This window comes from Pan troglodytes, chromosome 10 (genome assembly GCF_028858775.2).
Source record: "Pan troglodytes isolate AG18354 chromosome 10, NHGRI_mPanTro3-v2.0_pri, whole genome shotgun sequence".
NCBI lineage: Eukaryota > Metazoa > Chordata > Mammalia > Primates > Hominidae > Pan > Pan troglodytes.
Window position 1 is genome coordinate 77,352,798 of NC_072408.2, and position 20,139 is coordinate 77,372,936.

The following is a 20,139-nucleotide window of genomic DNA, read 5'->3' on the forward strand; positions in this document are numbered from 1 at the left end:
GCTATTCATGAACTGAGGAAATGCAATCCTTCTCCCAGGCCGGAGCGAGGGTGGGTGGGCAGGGAAAGATTTAGAGATATTTAGCAGTATCAGAACCAGCCAGTAACATTTCTAATGCATGTTCTGCATTTTATCCCTTTCAAAGTATTTTCACATGATATGTTGACTCATCTGGTTTTTAACACCCTGTGAAGAAGGCAAGGTAGGAATGATGAAGCAGGAACAAGGAGAAGCTAGTATTAATAGCTAAAACTATTGAATATTTATCATGTATAGCCAGTGTTCTTGTTTGTTTTTTGTTTGTTTGTTTGTTTTGAAACAGGGTCTCATTCTGTCATCCAGGCTGGAGTGCAGGGGCATGATCACAGCTCACTGCAGCCCTGGCCTCCTGGGCTCAAATGATCCTTCTGCCTTAGCCTCCCCAGTAGCTGGTATCACAGGCATGCACCACCATGTCTGGGTAGTTTTAAATTTTTTTATTTCTTCTTGTAGAGACAGGGTTTTGCCCTGTTGCCCAGGCTGGTCTCGAACTCCTGGGCTTGAGTGATCTGCTCACCTCGGCCTCCCAAAGTGCTGGGATTACAGGTGTAAACCACTGCATCAGGCCTAGCCAGTATTCGAAAACATTTTACTTAATCAGAATTTAATCCTGTCTTATGAGGCAGAGTGAGTACCCATAACTATCCTTAAGTTAAAGAAGAAATGAGTGGGACTTGAGTAACTAGTAGATATCACCACTGGGATTTAAGCCAGGTTTCTGTGACACAGAGCCCCAGCTTCTGATTTATTAGGTCTAGAATAGGGTCCAAGTGGTTGCATGTCTAATAAGTTCTGGGACTAGGGTCCATACTTGGCGAACAATTGATCAAAGTATTTCCTGACTCATACCATAGACAAGTTTCCTGTTCTATCGATTTTGTCCTTGTGAAGACACGCAATCCACATAATACTATTTATAAAAGTGACAATAACAACAATGGCATCTAAAATTAATTAAACACTATTTTACTATCGTTCAGGCACTACTCTAGGCCTATGATATGTGTTAATTCATTTACTGCTCAGGGTTGGGGGCTAGAAGAGAGAGAGCACCACAGAGTTTTGAGGTCAAGTACCGGCCCAAGTATACAAACTTCCAAAGTCAGACCCCTCACACTGGCAGGTAAGGATTTGAGGAGAGAGAGAGAAAAGGAGAATGGCAGGGAATACTCTGATCCCCAATAGCCAGCATAGGACAATCTTGCAGTAGCATTAGAGAGGAGTGATTGTTGGATTTCAAATCATGTCCTCCTTGGCATTTACCTTTATTATCAGGCACACTATGTAAGAGAATATGTGACTAGATGTTTAGGGGAGTGTGTGTGTGTGTGTGTGTGTGTGTGTGTGTGTGTACTCTTCTTGGTCTGTTATTCCCTAGTCATTTAATCTTTGGCAAGTTCCTCTTTAAGTTTCAGCTGGGTATCTATAAAGCAGAGATAGTGGTGGTGATGATGATGATGATGATGATGATAATGATAATGATAATGATGATACTATGGTAGATTGTTTAATGGTCACAGATTCCTCCCACTCAATATGCATGCTCCTTTACAATGTGACTTTGCAGCTCTTCCCATCAAGAAATGGAATCTATTTCTACACTCCCTGAATCTAGCCTTGTTTGAGAGTTGCTTTGATCAATAGAATATGGCAGAAGTGATGTTGCATGGTTTCAGAGCCTGGGCCTCAAAAGGCTTGTAGCTTCCACCTTTGACTTCTGGTGAGGCTGCCCTAACCCATCACGAAAAGGAAGCTGGTGTAGCCTACTGGCGGATAAGAGGCCATATGGAGGAGAACCTAGACTCCCCAGCCTACACCCAGCACTGACTGCTAGTCATGCAAGTGAACCCTAACCCTAACCCATCAGTCATCACAAACCAGATGCTGTCTGATAAGGAAAACAATGGACACATAGAGATTTTATTTTTACACAATTCCAAGCAATTAAGTCAAATGATTTTACTCCTTTCTTATACTTTTCTAGGCATCCTCTGTCGAGACAGAGTACCTTTTGAAATTACTTTCAAGGGACAGGCAATTTATATCCCAAGTGACTCATTTTTAATTTTTAAAGTATCTAACCACAGCTGTTTATAATGGACTGGTATAAAGTTAAAGCTCTTGCTAAATCAAATAACAACCTCTCAGGGATGCTCAGTCTAAGGCGTTAGAGTCATGAGAGCTGCAATTGTAGAAACTGTCTTTTGAAAGAGCATAGCTTTTACACATTAGCTTACCAGGACATAGTTAAAACTTTGCTTAAGCTTCAAGAAAAAAACTGGAACATGACAGTTGGATGCATAGTCATTCTGATGCCCTACCTGGGAGCTCATATAAACACTGCAGTGAATCTCACTCTAGAAAAAGGCTACATGATCCAAAGCTGCAAGCCAGGTCTGGGGCTGGATCATGTGAGCTCTGTAACACAGTGCTGGGTTGGCCCACTGGGTATTGTGTTTGCAGAGCTCTGGAACTGGTTGTCCCAGACTCTTGACTGCAGCAGAGCCTAGCTACCCCTTGGACTTCTCTCTGTGTTTCACAATGGTTAAAGCTAGGCAAAAATGGGAGACTGTTCTTTTTGCTAAAAGACAACCCTTTAGTGTTCAAGGCAGATAAATGTTTATAATAGTTTTTATTCAATATTTTTCTTATTTGACACACTTAATTTTTTTTCTGTACTGTTACATATATTTAAGCTATGATATAAATAAAATCTCTTGTAAACTGATGTTAGAATGGAAGTTTTGGCTAGGCACATTCAGCCACAATGAGGAGGTGCTCCCCCAAGAAACATTCATTTTCAAAAGTAAGTGGTGATACTATTCAGCCATGAAAAAGAATGAAATCATGTCTTTCACATCAACATGGATGGAACTGGAGGCCATTATCTTAAGTGAACTAAGTTAGACATAAACACTGAATTTTGTTCTAAGTGAGAGCTAAATAATGTGTACACATGGACATAGAATGTGGATTGGTAGACAATGAAAACTCAGGATGAGGGGGTTGGAAGAGGGTGGATAATGAGAAATTACTTAGTGGGTACAATGTATGTTATTTGGGTGATGGATACCCCCAAAACCCTGACTTTGCCACTATGCGATCTATGCATGTAAGAAGATTACTACTGTAATTGTAACTTTAACTAAATTTAAACAAAATTTTTAAAAAAGTTTAGTTTAAAAAAAGTAAGCGGTGAATCTCTCACTCATGTCAGTGGTTGAAAGGGTTTGAGAGCTGGAGATTTAGGGAGAGCACAGTGCCAGCTGATGATGGTATCCTTAAGTCATAACTCTCTCGCTTCCATTTCCTGTCTTCCTTTCCCATTTTCCATGCCCAGACAGATCTGAAACCATAATTATCAGGCTAGGAGAGGTGGGTGAAAAGCTTGGTGGAGAGTGAGAGAATTTGGACATGTTTCCCTTTCCCTGCTTTAAGCCCAAACTGGGTGGGGTGATGGGAGAGGAGAAGCTAACATTTAAGTCAAATTTAGAGTTCACGTTATTTCCTGGAGTTGGTATTTTTGTTAATGAACTGAGAGTAAGTATTGAGTTTTAAAGTGATATAAAGAGTGTCCAGAAAAGTAATGGGGCTTTTCTAACTTCTATTCAGAAGTGAAGGAAGAACTAGGTCACAGGAAAGATTTACAGTAAAGGCGAAGTAGAGACAAAAATAAAGTCCCATGAGTTATTCAATGTACTGGCTATATTTGTTTTGTGATCAATAATGAAACATGTGCTCACCAGCCGGGAACCATATGCAATGTGAAATTCTGCACAATGCAAAAGATACCAGAATGCTAAATGGGTGTGAAGTCATATGACTTCTATAAATGATTTGGGTTGTTTATTAGGAAAAAGCTGAAGTCTGCCAGTGGAACCTTAGCTTTTCTGATGTGCTATAATTACACGTATTGCTTAAATGGTGGACTAAAACTCTGCAAGGAAAGCAAAACCAAAGAGATGAACACCTGAAGCAGAATCACTATTTGAACAGACTCCTATGATGGTGCCACCCTGCTTCTCAGTCATTTGACTAATGTCACCTGGTGGAGGTGGTTCAAGGGTATTGATGTGGAAGTGGTATGTGACTTTCGTTTATCTTTTAATGTGCTCCTGAATCAATTATAGTGATTCTTGAATCTGCCATTGCTTTAGTCTCTCTCCCTTCCTTTGGAGAATAAATGATTATGACATATACGCAGGGTTGCCTGCAGGGCACTGATTTCAATTTCTATTTTCTGGTTTCAGGACATGTGTAACACCATGAACCCTGACTTTGGTTCAGAAAATATGGCCAACATATAGTTATTCCATGGCAGCCTAATTATCGGCATCTCATAAAGATATAGAAATTTTGAGTCAATTGCAAAGATTTTCATTATGCAAAATGCTTTCCTGTACAATTAGCAGCCAGGACACAGGGTGAGAGTGCCTAATCCCCTACTGCAGCAGTGGCATTTTTAGCAAAGCAAGTCTTTTCAAGCAATGAGCCTCCTGAGACGTGCACAGACCACACTCCACACACCCCCTCCTTTTACCTCTTCAGTGGTGCTGGAGAAGGGCTGAGTAGTCGACAAAACCCATGATGTGTCTGTAATTCCAGTCATGTGCAGATTGGGATGCTGCCTCTCGCTGCTGTTTTGGCTGTAGTTTTCTGCAGCATTTCTGATGAAGGCCTCTGTGGTATTCCTAATAAGGAATACCAGGCTATCTGGAACTGCATTAAAGGTAGTGGGAATCTGGGGTGGAGCCGTGTTTCTAGTGCTCCTCACCGAAACTTCTGCTCCCAGGCCAGCTGAGGTAAAGAAAAGATAGTTGCAAAGATTATTCTCATGTTTTATGAATTCTTCACATAAAATCAATTTTACTTAGCAAAAGAGGGCCTTTTCAACAATGGGCATGTGGATAAGCTTCAGTTATATGAAAAAGCAAATATACTTTGAGTGTGTGACAATGTTCATTTGTCCTGTCCAATTCACCCATCCTTTATCTATCTATCAATTTTATAATCTGGAAGGAAAGTTGTAGAAACTGTGCTACCAAAGAAAAACCCAGCGCTGTGTAGAAAAGAGAATTAAACCTATTCTATGAGAATTTAGGGGGGGGCGGTCACTGAATTGGCTTCAGGGGAATCCATGAGTCTCCAAAAACTGCGCAAAATTCTATGTATATGTGAATATGTACTTTTCTTCTGTGGGGTACTGTCATAGCTTTTATCAGCTTCTCAAAGCGGGTTTTAAACAAAATACCAGGTTGAGAATCACTGTTAATGACTTGCCTAACTTCACCACAAAGATTGACAGTTCCTTGGAAAGTAATGACACTTCATTAGCCACAGTGCAAACTGTTTCTAATCCAATTGTATGAGTTACAAATGATGAGACTGTTGTATTTTCTAAGCTATCTATCTTCTGGAAGAACAGAGAATTGACTTATAATTTATGAGCTGGTGGGATTAATTTATAGCTTTGTTTTGCAAGGCTGAATTGCCCATATTAAAAAAAACATACTGGTTCATGAATTAGGTTCACTTAGCCATAATTTTAAAATGTGCTCTCTGTCTCCTGGGGATCTTGCTAATGTGCAAATTCTGACACACTAGAGGTGGTCAGAGCCAGCCTTTTTAACAAGCTCTCAGGTGATGCTGATGTTGCTGGTTTTTGGGCTGCACTGTGTAAGCAAGACCCTACAGCACACGTGAAGCACTGATTAGTTCTGTAAATTATGGTTTGAGGTGGTATGTTTAGATCTTCCCATCAACTCCATAGTGCACTAGAGTTTTATGGGATAGAAAACCCCACAAAACCTTATATAATCAGATAACTGTGCCTTTGAAGAGTTTCTGGCTAAAAGACTGGGAGAGTGAGGATTTTATTTTTAACTACTCATTTACTGGTTATTTATTCAAACAACTGTTTATTAAACAACTACTATGTGCCAGGTGAGGTCTCCTAAATAAGCTATTTATCATCCTATTTTCCCTGATCTGTTCTGCCTTACTTAGCCCTCTTTTGAGTCTCATTCCTTTCCATTCCAATTTCAACTGATTAGTGCATTTCATATGATAATGGATGTAAAGAGGAGGGAGATGAGGGCACAAAAAGAAGATTAAGCTGGAAAAGGTATTTTTATAATTTATCAAGATATAAATATCAGCAGTTCTTCTGAAAGTTAATAAAATAATCTTGGCTATAAAGCATTCTTTCCTTGAGATACAAAGGGTTGTACAAAGTACCCTGAACATAAGGTTGATGGATTTAGCAAATAAAAATACATTATATCCAGTCAAATAATTTTAGATAAATAGCCAACCAATTTTTAGTATAATTCAGTATATTTAGTGTATCCCACATATACAATAATACAAAGATGATAACATACTATGTATTAGTAATATACTTATACTAAAGATTATTTGTTATTTATCTGATATTCAAATGTAACCGAGTGCTGTGTATATTATCTGGCAATCCTACTTGTACATCTACTAGATCTCAGCTTTGATTGATTTTTGGACATTCCCCTTAGTTTCTGTTTGTTTTTGCCTTTCTAAATCCTGTGCCACTATTACTGCCTTTGTGCCCAGGTTAGCCACTCTGGACATAGATCAGATTTATTCGTCCTTGGGGTGTTTTCTACATGACAAACTCAATTATACGATTAGTGAGATTCCTTTACAACAAACTCCAGGAAACAATCTTAATTCTGCAGTCTTGCTTAAGTTAGGTGCTTGAACATTCCCTTAAGTAGACGTTTGTCTATTGTAGGGATGTAAAAATTTCTGTATATGCAGATTAGCATTTTGGTTGTTTTGAGCTGTGGTCGATCCTGATCCTCTGAGTTGACTGCTACATATGACAACTTTAGCTCTTAGACCCTCAAAAAAAATTTAACTGTGGGGGTTAGGACAAAAACAAGCTTCTAAATACCTAGCATCTAATTACATGTCTTAGTATGTCAACCTATGCTTACTCTTCTTCACTAAAGAGCTGTTGGTAAGTTTCTATCCTAAGAACTTTTTAAAAAATTAGTCAGCTTACATAATTCAGTGGATAAAACTGGACTTTCCCAAAAATAGATACATTTTCAAAACACTCTTGAAATTTCTCTGCAAATAACATAGGTTATTACCATTGCACGTAGCTTTGGACTATCGTATGGAAAAAATTTCAGTCTTATGTCATTATCTTTAATTAACCTTCTAAATATATTTTTAAAGCATCCCATACCAAGCAAGTTCATTTTCCATTTTAGACCACCACCTTTTTTCCAAAGAAAGAAACTACAGAATATTCAGGTCCAGTACCCTTTCATTTTGTGTCTGTGTTTTTAACTTGTGCTATTTAAGAAGCAAGAAAGAAGATTTAGTCTTAACATCCAACTTCCAAGTTTTGTCAAATTTAAAGCAGTGGTTTGCAAACTTTTGTAGCCATCAGAATCATATTTGGAGCTTGTTAGAATATTGAAGCCTTGGTCCTCCTCCTGGAAACTGCAATTTAGCAGACTTGGTGTGGGACCTGAAACCTGCTTTTATAACAAGTTTCTCAGGTGATTCCTAATATACATGTACGTATATGGTTTTAGTCATATACATAATATGAACCAAAAAGAAATTTGAATCATTTCTTATGTGGTTACTGAAGGATTATAAAATGGATGGGAAGAAAGAAAATCCATTATAGAAATATATAAGATGATTAAGTTTTTTTTTTTATCTCCTGAACTCTTTGTTGAAACAGGTGCTGTGAAATTTTATTTGAAATAGTAGATCTTTGGATATTTGTTATCCATGAATTCTTTGGGTGTTCTTAAAAAAGGTATATATGTTTCACAGTTCATGAAATAGCAAGATGTTTTGACAAATGCAAGGAAAACTTCTTATACAATGGAACAATATGTGAAAGCTATTTTTGAAAGCTTTATTGTGCCATTGTTACTACACTGTTTCCCTACTATAACACAATTTCTCCCAGAACACAATTCAAGGTAAGGTCGACCATTCTTGGTCAATCTAAAAAGTTTTAGCATTTAAGTTGCATAAAGCTCTTTTTATAGGGTACTATCACCTTACAAAGTGATTTGTAATGACTGCATAATATCAAGACTATCTTTCAAATTCATTTTTAAAAGAGCAATGTGTATTTTATCTTATAAATTCATCTATGGCTCAGAAATAATAATAGAAATAAAAATTTTTATAAAGATAATATATTGTGTAAGTTTCCCTTCTTTAAATGATACAAATAACTTTTAAGCATGTTGAAAACAAAATAACTTGAATGAAACTCATTTTTGGAATAGAAGATTTTAACTATACTGGTACTTTCTATTCTGTAGGAAGATGCCAAATATAATGTGCCTTTTTAACAGAGAGCAAATCATCTGGAAAAAAGATAACAAATGAAACAGGAGATACTTTAGAAAAGGATGATATCTATCCTATCTATCTATCTATCTATCTATCTATCTGCCTGCCTGCCTGCCTGCCTGCCTGCCTGCCTGCCTGCCTGCCTACCTACCTAATCTATCTAGTTGGCTCTTTGTATCTGCGGGTTCCTCATCGGTGGATTCAACCAATTGCTGATCAAACATATTAGGAAAAAAATGGATGGTTGCATCTGTACTGAACATGTACAGACATTTTTGCCTTGTCATTATTCGCTAAGCAATACAACAACTATTTATATTTACATTTGTTAGGTGTAATTAGTAATCTAGAGATAATTTAAAGTATATGAGGATGTGTGTAGGTTATGTGTAAACACTACATCTTTTTATATAAGGAATTTGAGCATCCTTGGATTTTGATGTCTGCAGGAGGTGCTGGAACCCATCCCCATGTTACTGAAGGATGACTGTACACACACACACATACACACGTGTGTGTGTGCATTAAATAAGATTTGACTGGAATAGATGGGAATGATAATGGACTAAATAATTATTGGAAATGGTTAAAAGAATAATTAACATTTCAGAAAATATAATTAGTGAAATAAAGAGTGCACCTAAAATACGTATCTAAATTACTTTTAAAAGACCCATGATTAGAAAGAAAGTAAAATTAATAAATGGAAATTGATACGAGACATAGCATAGTAAAACACTAAAGCATAGCACAGGGAAAAAATTAGATTAAAAAAATAATTGAAAGGCTAACTAAATCAAAGAAATACATTTCAATAGCCAACTATTACTCAACAATTCTACTATGCATAGCATTATGAAGATGTGCCTGTTTTACCTAACACCCTATGTTTTCTTTAGGAGAAAAGACTGAAATAGTAGGGTGGAAGGAAGGCATGCTGGGTGGAAGAGGAAGAATGGCTCCAAAGTTCAGGGCTATCAGGCTATAGGAGAGAGGTGTTGAACCAGAGACTAAACAGAGTCAGGGAAAGGGGAGCTGGAAAGGGGGTGAATAACTTGGCGTGCGCAGGACTGACTTGTCCATTAGACGCAATAGGCACAGTGATTGGGGCCCATGATAATTTTAGGGCAACACAATGATTTGTTTGAAAATAAAAAAGAAACTTTAGAGTCAAAGAAAATGTTTTAACTTTTTCATAGATTAGGAAAAATGACAATTTTAGGCTACATGAAAATCTATTATTTTACTTTTCTTTTTTTCAGCAGAGGAAAGGGACCATAGTGGCAAAAGAACCCAGGGCCCATGAAAGTCATACATAGCCCTGTGTGTGCCCTGATAAGTTCAGTGACATGTCACAGGCTGAATATGGTTGGGGAATGCTGGATGCTATACCTGCTATCTTCAATGATCGTATAAATCATATATCAATAATCATTGATAACATTATTTTCAGACATTATATTTAAAAATGGTCCACTACAAGGCCCATGTTGTTACAATGATGCAAGAAGAAAAACCCTAAAATGACCGTGACAGCCAATTTAGTACAAGTAGGGTTTGTATACACAAAAGGCACTTTCTGTTTTGTTTTGTTTTTCCCCACAAGCTCTTTGTATTCACAAGTACTTCTGCCAGCCATTAAAGCCAACAACTTCTACGAAAACTTTTTTCCCAAGGGTGTATATGATTGCTTATCTTTTACAATGTTCACACATTTTATTCCCTCTCCCAAATCACTACAACTAAACAATTACTTTAACCAGCAGTTATATCGAGCCTGCCAACAATATGGTTTAGTTCATCAGCAAAATCTCTTTTAGGGATTTTACCGGTTCAGCCATATCAGGGACACTTGAAAATTTGCCTACAAATATTTGCCTGCTTTCCAGTGCAGCCCTTGGAATTAAAAAAGAAAATTCCTGCCCTCAGATAAAGGTGAGATTTGAATGAATGAATCTGAATTGAGTGGTAAATAAATGAATAAATGCTGATTGGTTGGCTGACATTCTATATTCAGTGTTACTTTCTTCACAGAATGAAATGTCTGAGTGAAAAATAACAATTTTAGACAATTGACTAGCTTTTTATAAATGTAAGGAGACTTGACATTCCTTCGAAAAGTTATCCAAACCATGGATGGAGTTCTGCACCCTTCACCTGAAAGTTCTGGAATGACATAGGCATGGCCTATCTGCCCATGGATTTGCGTGAATGTTTTTGAAACCAGTTTTGAGTTTATAATGTTTTAATTTCCCCCTGGCAAGGAATATTTGCTTAGGTCTAGTAGCAAACCAGTAATTTCCTTTGAGTAAATTTCCCTGTTTCTGTACAGGCCAAGGCATGAGAAATTTTCCCCATCTGATAGATTCATAAAACTTCAATAATTGGGTCACTGTAAGCTTTGTTGTCTGCTTGGGGCCAGTACTATTTCTTGCTGGAATAGATGCAACTGTAACTTTTTTTTCTTTTAGAGATAGGGTCTTGCTGTGTTGCCCAGGCTGGTCTTGAACTCCTGGCATCAAGCAATCCTCCCACCTTGGCCTCCCAGAGTGCTGGGGTTATAGGCATGAGCCACTGTGCCTGGTGAACTGTAACATTTGATTGCTTGGTGAGTTTAAAAATTATACTTGGATTGCACAGAAGACAAAAGCAATAATTTATGATGCCATACACTAACTATTCATGGCATTCCTGAAAGTAGTCCTTAAAGCTTTATTATTCCTTTTTCCTTTACTGTTCTGACAGTTAACACTTTGCACAAAGTTGAAACATTTATTAATTTATTCAGGAAGAAGAAGTGGTTAGTAATAATGGTGCTAGCTAAACTATTAATATGATAAACTCTTGTGTGCCCCCAAAAGACTGTTTAAAAATATGCAACTTTAAAATTACCCTTGAAACATTTTTTTAAAGAATGAGTGCGTACTCCTCAGCAAATGTAAAAGAACAGAAATCACAACAAACTGCCTCTCAGACCACAGTGCAATCAAATTAAAACTCAGCATTAAAAAACTCACTCAAAACAGCACAACTACATGGTAACTAAACAAGCTGCTCCTGAATGTACTGGGTAAATAACAAAATGAAGGCAGAAATAAAGATGTTCTTTGAAACCAATGAGAACAAAGACACAATGTACAGAATCTCCGGGACACATTTAAAGCAGCGTATAGAGGGAAATTTATAGCACTAAATGCCCACAAGAGAAAGCATGAAAGATCTAAAATTGACAACCTATCATCACAATTAAAAGAACTAGAGAAACAACAGCAAACAAATTCAAAAGCTAGCAGAAGGTAAGAAATAACTAAGATCAGAGCAGAACTGAAAGAGATAGAGACACAAAAAACCCTTCAAAATATCAATGAATCCAGGAGCTGTTATTTTGAAAACATCAACAAACCACATAAGACTGCTAACAAGACTAATAAAGAAGAAAACAGAGAAGAATCAAATAGATGCAATAAAAAATGATAAAGGGGATATAACCACCGATCCCACAGAAATACAAACTACCATCAGAGAATATTACAAACACCTCTATGCAAATAAAACAGAAAATCTAGAAGAAATGGATACATTCCTGGACTCATAACGTGTCCAAGACTAAACCAGGAAGAAGTGGAATCTCTGAATAGACCAATAACAGGTTCTGAAATTGAGGCAATAATTAATAGCCTACCAACCAAAAAAAGTCCAGGACCAGATGGATTCACAGCCGAATTCTACCAGAGGTACAAAGAGGAGCTTGTACCATTCTTTCTGAAACTTTTCTGATCAACAGAAAAAGAGGGAATCCTCATCCTGATACCAAAGCCTGGCAGAGACACAACAAAAAAAGAGAATTTTAGACCAATATCCCTGATGAACATCAACGCAAAAATCCTCAATAAAATACTGGCAAACCGAATCCAGCAGCATATCAAAAAGCTTATCCACCACAACCAAGTCAGCTTCATCCCTGGGATGCAAGGCTGGTTCAACATATGCAAATCAATAAATGTAATCCATCACATAAATAGAACCAACAACAAAAACCACATGATTATCTCAATAGATGCAGAAAAAGCCTTCGACAAAATCCAACAGCCCTTCATGCTAAAAACTCTCAATAAACTAGGTATTGATGGAACAGATCTCAACATAATAAGAGCTATTTATGATAAACCCACAGCCAATATCATACTGAATGGGCAAAAACTGGAAGCATTCCCTTTGAAAACCGGCATAAGACAAGGATGCCCTCTCTCACCACTCCTATTCGACATAGTGTTGGGAGTTCTGGCCAGGGCAATCAGGCAAGAGAAGGAAATAAAGGGTATTCGATTAGGAAAAGAGGAAGTCAAATTGTCCCTGTTTGCAGATGACATGATTGTATATTTAGAAAACCCCATAGTCTCAGCTTTGGACTGAAATTTTGGATCTCCTTAAGCTGTTAAGCAACTTCAGCAAAGTCTCAGGATACAAAATCAATGTGCAAAAATCACAAGCATCACTATACACCAATAACAGACAAACAGAGAGCCAAATCATGAATGAACTCCCATTCACAATTGCTACAAAGAGAATAAAATACCTAGGAATCCAACTTACAAGGGATGTGAAGGACCTCTTCAAGGAGAACTACAAACCACTGCTCAACGAAATAAAAGAGGACACAAACACATGGAAGAACATTCCATGCTCATGGATAGGAAGAATCAATATCGTGAAAATGGCCATACTGCCCAAGGTAATTTATAGATTCAATGCCATTCCCATCAAGCTACCAATGACTTTCTTCACAGAATTGGAAAAAACTACTTTAAAGTTCATATGGAACCAAAAAGGAGCCCGCATAGCCAAGACAATCCTAAGCAAAAAGAACAGAGCTGGAGGCATCATGCTACCTGACTTCAAACCATACTACAAACCTACAGTAACCAAAACAGCATGGTACTGGTACCAAAACAGAGATATAGATCAATGGAACAGAACAGAGCCCTCAGAAATAATACCACACATCTACAACCATCTGATCTTTGACAAACCTGACAAAAACAAGCAATGGGGAAAGGATTCCCTATTTAATAAATGGAGCTGGGAAAACTGGCTAGCCATATGCAGAAAGCTGAAACTGGATCCCTTCCTTACACCTTATACAAAAATTAATTCAAGATAGATTAAAGACTTAAATGTTAGACCTACAACCATAAAAACCCTAGAAGAAAACCTAGGCAATACCATTCAGGACATAGGCATGGGCAAACACTTCATGACTAAAACACCAAAAGCAATGGCAACAAAAGCCAAAATAGACAAATGGGATCTAATTAAACTAAAGAGCTTCTGCATAGCAGAAGAAACTACCATCAGAGTGAACAGGCAACCTACAGAATGGGAGAAAATTTTTGCAATCTACCCATATGACAAAGGGCTAATATCCAGAATCTACAAAGAACTTAAACAAATTTACAAGAAGAAAACAAACAACCCCATCAAAAAGTGGGCAAAGGATATGAACAGACACTTCTCAAAAGAAGACATTTATGCAGCCAACAGACACATGAAAAAATGCTTATCATCACTGGTCATCAGAGAAATGCAAATCAAAACCACAATGAGATACCATCTCATGCCAGTTAGAATGGCAATCATTAAAAAGTCAGGAAACAACAGATGCTGGAGAGGATGTGGAGAAATTGGAACACTTACACTGTTGGTAGGAGTGTAAACTAGTTCAACCATTGTGGAAGACAGTGTGGTGATTCCTCAAGGATCTAGAACTAGAAATACCATTTGACCCAGTGATTGCATTACTGGGTATATACTCAAAGGATTATAAATCATGATACTATAAAGACACATGCATGCGTATATTTATTGTGGCACTATTCACAATAGCAAAGACTTGGAACCAACCCAAATGTCCATCAATGATAGACTAGATTAAGAAAATGTGGCACATATACACCATGGAATACTATTGCAGCCATAAAAAATGATGAGTTCATGTCCTTTGCAGGGACATGGATGAAGCTGGAAACCATCATTCTCAGCAAACTATCACAAGGACAGAAAACCAAACACCGCATGTACCACTCATAGGTGGGAATTGAACAACGAGAACACTTGGACACAGGGCAGGAGACATCACACACCGGGGCCTGTCGGGGGGTGGGGGACTGGGGGAGGGATAGCACTGTGAGAAATGCCTAGTGTAAATGACGAGTTGATGAGTGCAGCAAACCAACATGGCACATGTATACCCATGTAACAAACCTGCACATTGTGCACATGTACACTAGAACTTAAAGTGTAATTAAAAAAAAAAAAGGAATGAGTGCTTAATGTGACATACTGGCAAGGACATATATTGGAAAGGAAAGTACTTTCTTCTCTCTACATTCTATTGTAATTACCTATTTATTTACTTATCTGATTTCCCCATTACTTTAAGGAATACGATGTATTTAATGATTTGCAACCTTGGCTGCACATCAGAATCACCTAGGAAGTACTTTAAAAATACAATACCTGATTTAGTCAGCTTAGAGGATAAAGCTCAGGTTTTATACTCTAGTATTAGTTAAAAGCTGCCATGTGAGTCTAACATGCAGCTTGGGTTAAAAATCACTTGTGGAGGGCACCTTAGTACTAACACAGGGTACCTGAGTGCTAGCACAAGCTCTGGCACATAGTAGGTGTTAAATAAATATTACCTGAAAACTTGAATACAATAATTAATGTGTCTTTTATGAAACAAATATGAAACATGTGGCTTAGATTTTTACCTTCATAGGTCTGCTTTCTTTTATGGAAGAACACACAAAAAAATTCACATCCCATAGATGAACAACACATGTATTTGTGCTGCCGTAGATTATAATACTTAGTTATCAACTTAAACAATGATTTGGAATCACTCATTGCAAACATATGAATGCATTTCGGTTAATTTTTCACAGTAGCTACTCTAGCAAGTCAGTGAGCTCTCATGATATAGGTCTACAAGTATTATTCTTAAACTTTTATCAGGGCTGGGCATGGTGATTCATGCCTGTAATCCCAGTACTTTGGGAGGCTGAGGTGGGAGGATCACTTGAGCCCGGGAGTTGGAGGCTACATTGAGCTATGATCGCACCATGGCTCTCCTGCCTGGGCAACAGAGCAAGACTTTGTTTCTAAAAACAAAAACCAAAGAAAAAACAAAAACAAAAAGAAAAAACCCCACAATGGCATATTTAAGATGGAGCAGAAAAATATATCTGTTAGCTTATAATTGTGTTAAAGCAAAAGTATGTGTTATACTTATGTGTACTCAAATATAAGGGTGTTTTTGTACCACAATTGTGCAAATTTTAACTTCTGCTTTTTCTAGAAATTAATTTCTTTCCCCAACACATATTATCAGGCATTTTTTGAATATAGCATTGTTCAGTGGTTAATTACAAATGGCTTATTCTAGTTACCTTATTTTCGAAGTCTATTACTAGACATATTTGTATGAGGGTCATAGGAGGTAGTTTTTCTATGAATTATCTTTTATCTTGAATAACTCACCACTGAGTCCATATCTACTTTTTTTTAAAGTTCCAACTAAGTAATCTTATGTTAAATAAGGTTTGATTGGGGTTGGGGATGAATCTCACTTCTTGTGTAAAACAGTAAAAATGGAACAGTTATAATGTTTCTATATTATTTAGGAGAGGCCTTGATAGATGAACCACAGGAAAGGTATTGTACAAATTGGTGCTATATGCTGAATATTTTCTGATAAAGTTGAATTTTTGAATAGGTTTTTTTCTCATAGGCAGAAATGATATAAGAACAGAAACTATAACTCTCAACTTTTATTGTAGCAAAGCATACCACTTATTGTAGAAAAGCATAACACATTCAACTGGCATCTAGTTAAATGCTTGTTTTAACTTACAGAATGAATGAGTGAGAAAAAATTGTCCAAAGATTACCATGGTGGAAAGACTAATATAAGCCTCAAAAATCAACACCTAAGGAAAAGACTTAACAATACAGTGGATGCTGATCTCCATATTGGATTATGGATCAAAATTTTCTGGTGATTAATAAATATCAAGTATTATGCACAAATCCAGATTTCCTGAAACAGAATCTTGGAGGTGGTTGTAGAGGAAAAAATGGTGGGAAAGAATCCTGGGAATGTGTATTTTTTTTTTATTTTAATTTTTAGTTTTGGGGTACATGTGCAGGGTGTGCAGATGTGTTACATAGGTAAACGTGTGCCGTGGTGCTTTGTTGCACCTATCAACCCATCACCTAGGAATTAAGCCCAGGATGCATTAGCTACAGGAATGTGTATTTTTAGTAAGCCCTCCCTTTTCTACCCCAGGTGATTCTTATGCAAGCCATGGGGCAAGTCTGCGGTCAAGCATTTGGGAACCTCTGGTATAGTAAAATGTACACTGAACAAAGAGTTAAAAAACTTAGGCTCTAATCATAGATCTGCTGCTAATTTATCTGGGACAATTTACTTAACCCTGACAAATTTGTCTTCTTAGTGAGGCGCTTCATTTCTTGATAACTTTTCCCATGCTTTGTAAGGTTCACTGGTGCCTAATATATTGTGATTCATCAGTTTTATCTTTCATGACTTTCTAAAGCAAACCTCTAATAGAAGAGTAAATACACAATTGCATGATTAACTTCAAGAGAAGATTAAACTGCCTATATATTCCACAAGCAAAAATTCCTAGCTCAGGACTGAACTGTGTCCTGCACCAGGAGCTTGCACATGTGTATAACATATTTTTTACATGTGTCCATTATCTGGGTTATATCCATTAATGGTCAATAAATTAGAAAAATCTGTGGCTGCCCATTGATTCTTAACATTTCAAAAGTGTGTTACCTCCAAAAGATATCTACCCCTAAACAGCAATACAAGAGATTTGCAAAAACACAACTATCTTCCAGTCTTATCAAGCACCATTCTGATGTTCTAATAATTTATTATAATTAGCAAATAGAAGTGTCTGTCAATAAAATCTAATAATTTCCCGATTACTGACTTTAGTCATTACATATATATGCTGTGTATATGCCTACATCCATATTCCTACATCTAACAGTGCTTAACTGGCAGAGAAGAGAGGCTCATGAAATAGTTGTTGAATTAATAAAAGAAGCAAGACAAGAAGGGAAGGAAGAAAAAGCAATAGAAAAAGTTGGGCTTATTTTAATGAGGGTCACGAAGTTTTCCATCACTGGGCACGTCACCATCCACCTCCATTAGCTTATGAATCTTCCATAGGAAATATGTTGGGGCATGTGGACTTCCCTTAAATGTAAAACAAACAAACAAACAAACAAAACCCCCAAGATATTTAGTAGAAAGACTTTCAGGATTTGTTCTGAAAGGAATAGCTCACCTTTTTTTAAACAGAGGCTTTCATTGACCAGTTTTCCCTCCTTGTTGACATCTATTTTCATCCAGCTATGGAGGTATTTCCTGGCCTTCTTGACCACTACTCTGGAGCCTTGTTTCTGGAGAAAGAGAGAGGCATTTTCCACCTCAAGGAAGCCTTCCTGATCATAGCAGGTCCATCGGGGTGCCTGGGAACAGCGGTCCAAGATGGCTGAGCGGGAGGGGCCGCGAGAGGAGTTGGAGATGGCCAAGCACAGTGCAGATTTAACATGAAGGAGCTTTTCATCCTCAGTCCACATCCACTGCTGGTTCTGGATGGTCCTGTTGCATGAGCCCACGACCACTTTCTCATTTTTGAAAAGACACTGTTGTTTCTGGACATGGACAATCTGAAACCCTTCTGGAAGATGAAAAGCTCATAAAGCACTATGTAGCAAATTATGAGGCCCATTAGAAAACGGAAGAACCCACCCACAAATGAGCTAAATAAAATCACTAGTTTTACTTATATTTTGTTATTTCTATCATTTCAAGTGAACATTCTCATATTTAACACATGTGATTTAAAATTCCAAAGCTGACGATGTAAAATGTCAATATGTTATACTTAACTCCCCATCTTTTTTTTTTTTTTTTAATTTTCACATGCTTTAGGGGAAAAAAACACACCTCTTATTGGAAAATGAAAGGAAGCTTGGAAAGAAACAAAACCATCCAAAGTATATAGTATATTTTAGCCCAATTAGTTAGATATGCTAAAGTTATGAAACGCTCAGCTCCCTTTTTAACCATCTGACATATTCGATATAAGCTTCCTCCCTTACCTTAAAAAAGCACCCCCTTTTCCAGTCTTTAAATTCACATTGCAGTATTTATATACAAATTTCATAGTTTGAATAACAATTTTTAAAAATTGCATACATTTATCAAAAAATAAAACAAATTTTCCCACTTCTCCAAGCACAACCTCCTAGCTAATTGCAGCCAATGAAAGTATTGATTATCACAAACTAAATTTCCTTTAGTCGTGGAGAGGAGCATTTCTCTATTTTATGACAATATCTACAGTTTTCTCTCAAATACGAATAGATTTTCTAAAAATCATCATGTGCCAATGTAAGAAAATTAAACATCAAATTGCTAAACATCAGTATTAAAGAGCAAGATACTCTGGCTCAGAAACCATTTTCAATGAGGTTTTACTTAAATTGCCCAGCTCGCTCATGAAAATGTTCAGCCCTCCCAAATGACAACTTCCAAATAAAACACACTACATTTCCTCACCCCCTTTAATCATATTCCTTCAATTTTCTTTCTTCAACACAAAAGAAAATAAAACTATAACCGGGTGGGAAAAAGGCTTGGGGAAAGCCACAGACTGTTATATAATAATACAAACTTTTCCTCGGGGTTCTTTACGCTCTGCTCTAAATGTATGATTTCAGGGGCTGCCTGAAGCATTTGGAGGATGAGAGGAGAGCATTTATTTTCTTTTGGAGAGAAATCTCAACAGTATGGGCATAGCTGGCTCCTTTTATTCCTGCTGTTCATCGTCTTTGGCTAAACTGCCATGGAGACCTGGCCCCTTCTACCTTATTTCAGACACTTCAAAGACCAGGGACTCCTTGGCTAGATCTTGAAGAAATGCCTCAGGACACTGAGGCAGACCCACTCACCTGAGTTCCTGAAGATCAAGCAGGTAAGAATCACCATGTAAAATTCAGCCTCCATTTTCCACTTAGCAACTGTTCATGCTTCGCTTGGGGAAAAAAAAATTCTCCCAGATAAGAGAAGCAAAGACTAGGAAGGAAATGTGCCTTCATGGTGGGGGGAAATGTCAGTGACGAGCACTTCCTCCTATTGAATTGTTTGGGGAAGTTTTACACCAGTGTCCTTTTGTCTGTTTCCTTAGAAAGAAGGGATTATGATTACCTCTTTTTTTTTAATGTAGAAAATATTCCAGCCTTCAAGAGCAGAGTAAATCTCGTTAAGACCTCACCTACCTTTCCTTTGGCATGTGACTGCTTCTTAACCTCAAGAAGAAAGAAAGGAATTGAAATCTCAGATAATTGAATGTTCCTGAAACATTACATCTCTTCAGGTGATGTGATTCTGCTGAATAAATATAAGCCATGTAATTGATGAGGGTCTATGACAAGTGATATAAAGACATAAACATGTACCGTTTGTATAATGATACGCTGCGAGTCTATTGAGGAAAACCACATAATGATGGCACTTCTAGATCATTATCTCCCAAGTGATGACAATATTACATTTTGAGATCGTCATCTTCACTGGGGAGATGCAGACACTAAAATTAAACCCATCACATTATCTACTTT

General features: G+C 37.3%; 1 protein-coding gene across 3 annotated transcripts in view; it reads right to left on the reverse strand.

Moving 5' to 3' along the window:
* The window catches only part of PTPRB (protein tyrosine phosphatase receptor type B), a 117,293-nt gene extending 97,710 nt beyond the window's left edge, over positions 1-19,583 (reverse strand). The window contains exons 1-3 of one of the 3 annotated variants that reach the window (XR_010148361.1): positions 19,471-19,581; positions 17,799-18,194; positions 4,580-4,836 (exon numbers count right to left, since the gene is read on the reverse strand). Coding sequence is in view for 2 of the 3 variants with exons in the window: in XM_016923848.4 (XP_016779337.4) it covers positions 4,580-4,836; positions 17,799-18,194; positions 19,471-19,525 (708 nt within the window). In the remaining variant the exon portion in view is untranslated. Of the gene's footprint in view, positions 1-4,579; positions 4,837-17,798; positions 18,195-19,470 lie in introns of all 3 variants that reach the window. The other 2 variants (XM_016923848.4, XM_016923850.4) reach the window with 2 other exon arrangements.
* Positions 19,584-20,139: the final 556 nt, after the last annotated feature.